This window comes from Eublepharis macularius, chromosome 5 (assembly GCF_028583425.1).
Source record: "Eublepharis macularius isolate TG4126 chromosome 5, MPM_Emac_v1.0, whole genome shotgun sequence".
Classification (NCBI taxonomy): Eukaryota; Metazoa; Chordata; class Lepidosauria; order Squamata; family Eublepharidae; genus Eublepharis; species Eublepharis macularius.
The window spans coordinates 8,406,202-8,412,622 of NC_072794.1; the positions used below are offsets into that span (position 1 = coordinate 8,406,202).

The 6,421-nt window shown below is 48.4% G+C and overlaps 1 protein-coding gene across 2 annotated transcripts; it reads left to right on the forward strand.

The window, feature by feature from the left end:
• Positions 1–471: 471 nt before the first annotated feature.
• C2CD4C (C2 calcium dependent domain containing 4C) lies at positions 472–2,347 on the forward strand. 2 transcript variants are annotated; one of them, XM_054981579.1, is made up of 2 exons: positions 472–1,351; positions 1,406–2,347. In XM_054981579.1, the coding sequence occupies exons 1-2, from the start codon at positions 472–474 to the stop codon at positions 1,777–1,779; spliced, it is 1,254 nt and encodes a 417-aa protein (XP_054837554.1). In that variant the 3' UTR covers positions 1,780–2,347. The 2 variants fall into 2 exon arrangements, with proteins under 2 accessions (XP_054837554.1, XP_054837553.1); XM_054981578.1 differs by having other exon boundaries at positions 472–2,347.
• Positions 2,348–6,421: the final 4,074 nt, after the last annotated feature.

Genomic DNA, 6,421 nt, shown 5'->3' on the forward strand with positions numbered 1-6,421 from the left:
CCAAATCTTGTTTTTTTACTACAGACCAACACAGCTACCAACCTGAAACTGACTATAGTAAGCCACCAAACTAGTTCCCCAAGGCTGTCTTTGACTTTGCAGATAAATGGCCATTTTCACGTCTTACCGGCTGCACAAAATTGTGCAAAACTCCTTGAACGACGGCCTCTTCCTGGTGTGATTTCCCGTCATGACTCCAGTTTGTGGCACGATTCGCACCACAAACCGGAGTCATGACAGGAAATCATGCCAGGAAGGTGCCGTCATTCAGGGAGTTTTGCATGATTTTGTGCAGCTGGTAAGATGTGTGAAAACAGCCAATACCTAGACTGCCAATCACTTTGTAAATGAAAAATGCGGTTGCTTTGACCCCTGTCCCCCGGTGATGGTTTTCTCTCTTGCATTTCTCTTTTGTAGACAGACCTTTGGACTCGCTGACTCTTCCACTGTTTTTGAGAAGCTGAACTCAAAATGTGGCTCCTAGAGAAGATCAGAGGCTCAGTAGAGAACGGAAGTTCTCGGGGAAATGACTCTGGAGACAAGCAATCCAAGGGCCCCTTGTACAGCAACGTCCTGACCCCTGATAAGATCCCTGACTTCTTCATTCCCCCTAAACTGCCAACGGTGCCTCCAGAGGCAGAGGGGGCGGAAGGGAAAGTGAAGCCCAACCTGGGCACCTCAGCCTCTGAACAGAACCTCTCAGCCCGCAAGCCCCAGCGTAGTCCCCGGTTGCCTGTGAAGGCTGTTTCTGAGAGCAAGAACCTCCTGAAGGCTGCCAGTCGGCACATAATCCAGATCGAGAGTGCAGACGAGTGGATGTCCGAGGAGGACTTCAGCACCAATGCAGACCCCCAGTCCCAGACAGCCATGTCGCTGCCATACGTGCCCAAAGCCCAGACTTCGTATGGCTTTGCGACACTCATGGAGAGTCCTCACACACGGCGCAAAGAGTCTCTTTTCCACAGTGAGCACACCAGCCTGTGCCCCTCCCAGTCCTCCTCGCCCAGCTCCCAGAGAAAGGCTGGTGGGAGCAAGACAAATGGAGAGAGCGCCCACCTCAACCCTTCAGATATCAACATGTCTCTCATGAACCCTTACCGCTACTTCAGTGGTGGGGAGAGTGATACGTGCTCATCTGCCGAATCATCCCCCTTCGGCTCGCCGTTGCTTTCACGATCAGTGTCTCTTCTCAAGATCTTCAGCCAGGAGAGTCAGTCAAAAGTAATCAAGCTGAAACATTCTGTAGCTCGGAACAGTTCCCTTTCCACGGATGACAGTTCCGCTGATACCAGCCCAAGCTCACAGCGGCGCATGCGCTGTGCCACCCCTCCAGCAGGGGGTGCAGCTGGGGGTGTGCAGCAGCAGTCTCTTGCAGCTGCTGACCCTCAAGACCGACTTCACAAAGAACACACCATCAACTTGAACAAAGGAGGCAGCATGCGCCTGGTGGCCGAGTATGACCCTTCCAATGCTCGCTTGCGGGTACGCATTATCACTGCTGAAGACCTCTATGACAAACACTGCGATGCGCGGAGCATTAACTGCTGTGTGGCCCTCTACTTGAACCCAGGGAAGCTGCAGAAGCAGCGGAGCACCATCATCAAGAATAGCCGCAACCCCATTTTCAATGAGGATTTTTTCTTTGATGGCTTGGGGGCCGGCAATGTCAAGAAAATGTCCCTCAAAGTCAAGGTGGTAAACAAGGGCAGCAGCCTCAAGAGAGACACACTTATGGGTGAGAAGGAGCTCCGCTTAACGTCCTTGCTTCCTTTTTTATAAATCTCTCCTGGATGTCCTGCGGTCACACCTGTCCCTTGATGGTCTCTTCCCCTGCCCAAAAAGGAGAAGGGGTTGGAGGCCACCCTAAAGGTTTGATGATGGCCAATCTGTGTTCCCCCCAAAGGTCATTGCATGCATGGGGTGGGGAGGGCGGAACATCTCAGCATCTTAGGGTGGAACCTCAGAGGCTGGCCGGGGGCCCTTTCCTCGCAAGGACAGCCCCTCTGCTTGGCGGGGCCTTGGCTTGGGTATGTCCGGAAGGCCTGCTGGTTTCTGCAGGGAGAATGCAGAGGCAAGGAGAGCGGTTCCTTATCGTGCCAGATTGGGAGGGCCAGAGAGGGGAGAGGGGGCCCTTCAATCCAATTTTCCTGGGAGTGGGAGGTGGGTGCATGCCTATACCACGTGTACATCCCCTCCTGGTTTCCCTTGAAACGCATGCAGGAAGGCAGATTTGCCTTCCGCTTTTGAGATGCATGCTTGTTGTGCCTCAATGCGCCTCGCCTGGCAGCACACAAACAATCTGATGGAAAATAGTTTAAACAGCCAGACTGCCTTATGGAAAGAGGGGAACTCCAGTCTACGTGAACCTCATTGCCTTATTACTGTGTGCAAATCCATGTCTGGATTTGAGAGCCAAGATTTTTGGGTGGGTGGGTGAGTTGCAAAGAAATGGTGAAAACTAGGAAGTGAAAGACAAGGAGCCCCGGCCTTTGTGAATCACACAAAGACCAAAACGCTGGGCAGGTTGAGGGGGTGTCCTCACATATACCTCATGCCTGTAGCAGCTTTGGTACTGACAGAAATTCAATAGGTGTGTGAGGATTCAGCTGCAGGGAAAGATGGACCTGTTGAATTTGTGTTGGTCAGGCTGTTCAAGTCGTAGCGACCCTTGCTAGGAAAAAGTAATGCCCAGTAGCCGAGCCGTGAACCAATTAGGTCTGAGGGGCTGATATTTTGGCCTTGTAAACCATCCTTTTTGAGAGGGGGTGGGTTGGAGGGGGACCCAGGATCACAGCCCATCTGACAGTCCCACCTGTCCTACGCCGTCTGCTCCAACAGGCAGCGGCTCTCCCAATGTCTCAGGCAGAGAAAAGCATTCCACAGCCTGGCTACTGCGATCTTTTAGAGAGAAATTGTCAGGGACAGAACCTGGGGCCTTCTGCCAAGCGGAGAGTGTGCTCCGTCACTGAGCTATGGCTCCTTCCCACCCTGAGTAAAACAGAAATGTTTGGCCCCCGCCCCCTGCTTCTCATCAGCTCGTCGGGGCCTTCCACACATCCTCTTTGAAAGCATCAGGAATTCTCCTGGAAGTTCTTCCCAGATGTGTCAATCCTCTCCCTTCACCCTGCTCCACTACTCTGGAGAGACAAAGACTCTCGATCCTGGTTTTCAAAGAAGAAAACATACCAAGTTTTCCTAGCTTGTGGCTTGTGGGTGAGAAAATGGCTCTGAGGTCTTCAGGCTTGAACACTTTCTGTGGGTCATCTTTCCGCTGCTGCTGCAAATTTCTAAAGAGCCTAGAAAGCTTTCCCTCTAACTACTAGGTACAGAGGCTAAATGTGGCTGCCCAGTGGAGGAAAATACACTCTGCAGATGCTCAAAGGCTCTTTTTTTATGAAAGCACTTATTTCTGTATGTGAAGTGCCATGGATTCCTGGAATCCACAAATGTGATAGAAGTACTTGCTATGATTTTTGGCTGTACGTGTGCATGTTGTGGCTGACTAATGAGGGCCAAGCACTCTGTAGACCCTCTCTTTTTTTCTTATAACTTCACCAAGAAATGGAAATGGTTTTTTGATCTCTGCTCTTGCAAGTCAAAATCTTCCCACACTCTGGATGGCACACCAGTGGCATGAAGACACAAATTCTCTGGTGACACCTAACAGAACATCTCTAACCATACCTATCCATGCCTGACAAGAAGCACAGAGTATTCCTGCGATTGCTGCAGCGCCCGCAGTCAGCGCCAGATGCGGCACTGATCAAAATACATTGCCTCTGGAGAGCCGCACAAACTGGTAACAGCTGCTGTGGGAAACCTGAGTCAAACAAAGAAATTTACAGTGAATCTGTGGGCCAATCTAGCAATTTTTTTTAACTTGATTAGAAAGAAGAGGAAAAACAAAGGCTAGGGTGATGGTGTGCCCTACTCTCCGGTTTAGAAATTTTGGCATAGACGCACCCAGGAGTTGGAAGAACATGGCTGTTAATCTACATCTTTGTAATTTTCACCTGCGGCATTTATGCCAGCAGGTTTCCTGGCGGGCTTGTTAAAGCAGCTTGGTGAACCTGAGGAGACGGTGGTCAAATTGTGATTACACCTGCCAGGTGAATCTTTTTGCTCTCCTCAGAAATCCTTTTCTTCCCAGTGGGTTGGTAATGACAATGCTTCACCTGTGTTGAGGCTATTTTTCAGTCTCCCCCCCCCCCTTTAGTTCCATTTAGTCTCTGATTCTCATCCACCAAACAGAATAAACAGATCCGCTGTTGGTTTCAAACCGCTGCAGATGAGAAACATGCAAACAGCAGAGCGTCGCGGCAAGTTCCGTGCTCTTTGCAGCTGGGGAAAAAAATAACTTTCCGTAGTTTAATTCCTAAACCAGGTTTTCTCTTCTGGGATGGTGCACAGCAAAATCAAGTGCTGAACCTCTAAGAGGCCAAAATTGAGGATTAATCTATTTTGCTTTTAAAAAACATTGTCAAAAGAGGTTGGTATTTACATTCCAGTGTCTTCTGTAAGTCATGGGGAGGCAGGATTTATTGTCTTACCTGGGGGAGGGGGTATCCTTGTGGTGTTGGGGTAGGGTGGAGTCAGGGGAGCCACCTTTCTTTCTTTCTTTCTTTCTTTCTTTCTTTCTTTCTTTCTTTCTTTCTTTCTTTCTTTCTTTCTTTCTTTCTTTCTTTCTTTCTTTCTTTCTTTCTTTCTTTCTTTCTTTCTTTCTTTCTTTCTTTCTTTCTATCAGCTTTATTTATAACAAAAAAAAGAGATACTTCTGCATGTATTTTGCTGGGGATGCTGTGAGTAAACCCTGTTGCCTTTTGGCATGTAATTTACTCACAACTCTCCTTTAATATAAAATTATTTGTTGAATGTGAACCTTTGTTGACTGTATTTTGATCTTGTGTCATTACTAGATAGCTGCAGAATTTGGAGTGTAGGGTGGATGTTCCTCTGCTGAGTCTCTCTGTGTATAAGTATGGGCCACCCCATCCCGTCATAAATATACACTTTCAAAACCAAGTTTCACACAGAGCATGGATTTTAAAACCTTTGTCAATATCAGCATGCTGTCGAAGTGCAAGGGTGCATTGTTGTTTGGGAGTCTGTTTATAAAAGTGGCATGAGCGTAGGAGGTCTCCCCCAATTTTGCATCCCTCACCCCTATCTTTACTAACCATCCTCTCTTCCACCACCTGTCCTAGACAGATAGATTTGAGATCTTACCCTTGCAAAGACTGCTCAAGGGCCGTTTCCACACGTCTTACCTGCCTGCGGAACATCACGTGCAAGACCTGGAAGACACCATCTTCTCGCATGAAATCGCGCCAGGAAGACGCTGTTATCTGGGAAGTTTTGCGCGATTTCGCGTGAGAAGACGCTGTCTTCTGGGTCTTTCGCACGATGTTCCACAGGCAAGTAAGACACGTGGAAACGGCCAAGATAAATAATAGCTGATTTTATATGTTTTACTTTTGGTCGTTGTGCAAATTGGCAGTGGATATAGAAAAATCAACCCTAGGCGTGCTTCACACATTGCAAAACCAGTCTGTAATTGTCAGCAGGTGGATTTTTTAAAAAAGAGATTAGACAATGGCAGATAGGTGTGTCTGTTGTGCTTATCTGAGCTACTGTGAGGTTATGACCGTTCTGATCACTCAAGGGCAAAGTATCAGCGATAGAATATTGACAAAACAGCTGCTTTTCAGGAAGTCAAGGCTGGTCTTTTTCATACCATATGCTAGGAATGAAGGGGGTGGAAAAGGTGTGGCAGGTGACGGGGGGAGGGCATATCCTGTGCTTTCCTTTAGAAATGAGGAAGTGGTGGCAGAGTCATTTGTATGCTTTTAATGATAATAATGACAATGGCAGAAGCCAGAGAGCAGAGACTGAGGAGTGGGGGAAGGATATATTGCATACATTTATTAGCACAAACCAGTGAATTTTTCTCCGTGGTGAATTAATTAGATCTCTGCAGAATATCTATCTACTCCAGTAATCGTGTGCTTAGGTTGCAGGGAGTTTTCTAGGTAGACACGAGTCCCAGCACTTCTCATATTTAGGAATGAGCAACATAGCTTGTACAAGGCATTTCTGCTATATTGTACTGATAGATAGGTTCAAAGTGATTTGGGGAATGGCTGGTGCGGAGCTAAAAATCTCTGGCAATGATTGGCTGAGCTTTTCTGATGTCACAGCAATAGGACTGCCAGATGGGACCTAGAATACCGGGCCCCAGGGAGAGGAGGGTATTGAACCTACTTTTTATTGCTCCCATCCAGGCACGATGACATCACTACTGGAAGTGATATCATCAGGCCTCTCCCACTTCTGGGCAGGCGGGCTGGCTGGCTGGCCGGCCTCTCGTAGGCAGCGCTGTGCGGGTGGCTGGGTGGGCTTGCTGACCACTCTCCCAGGTTGG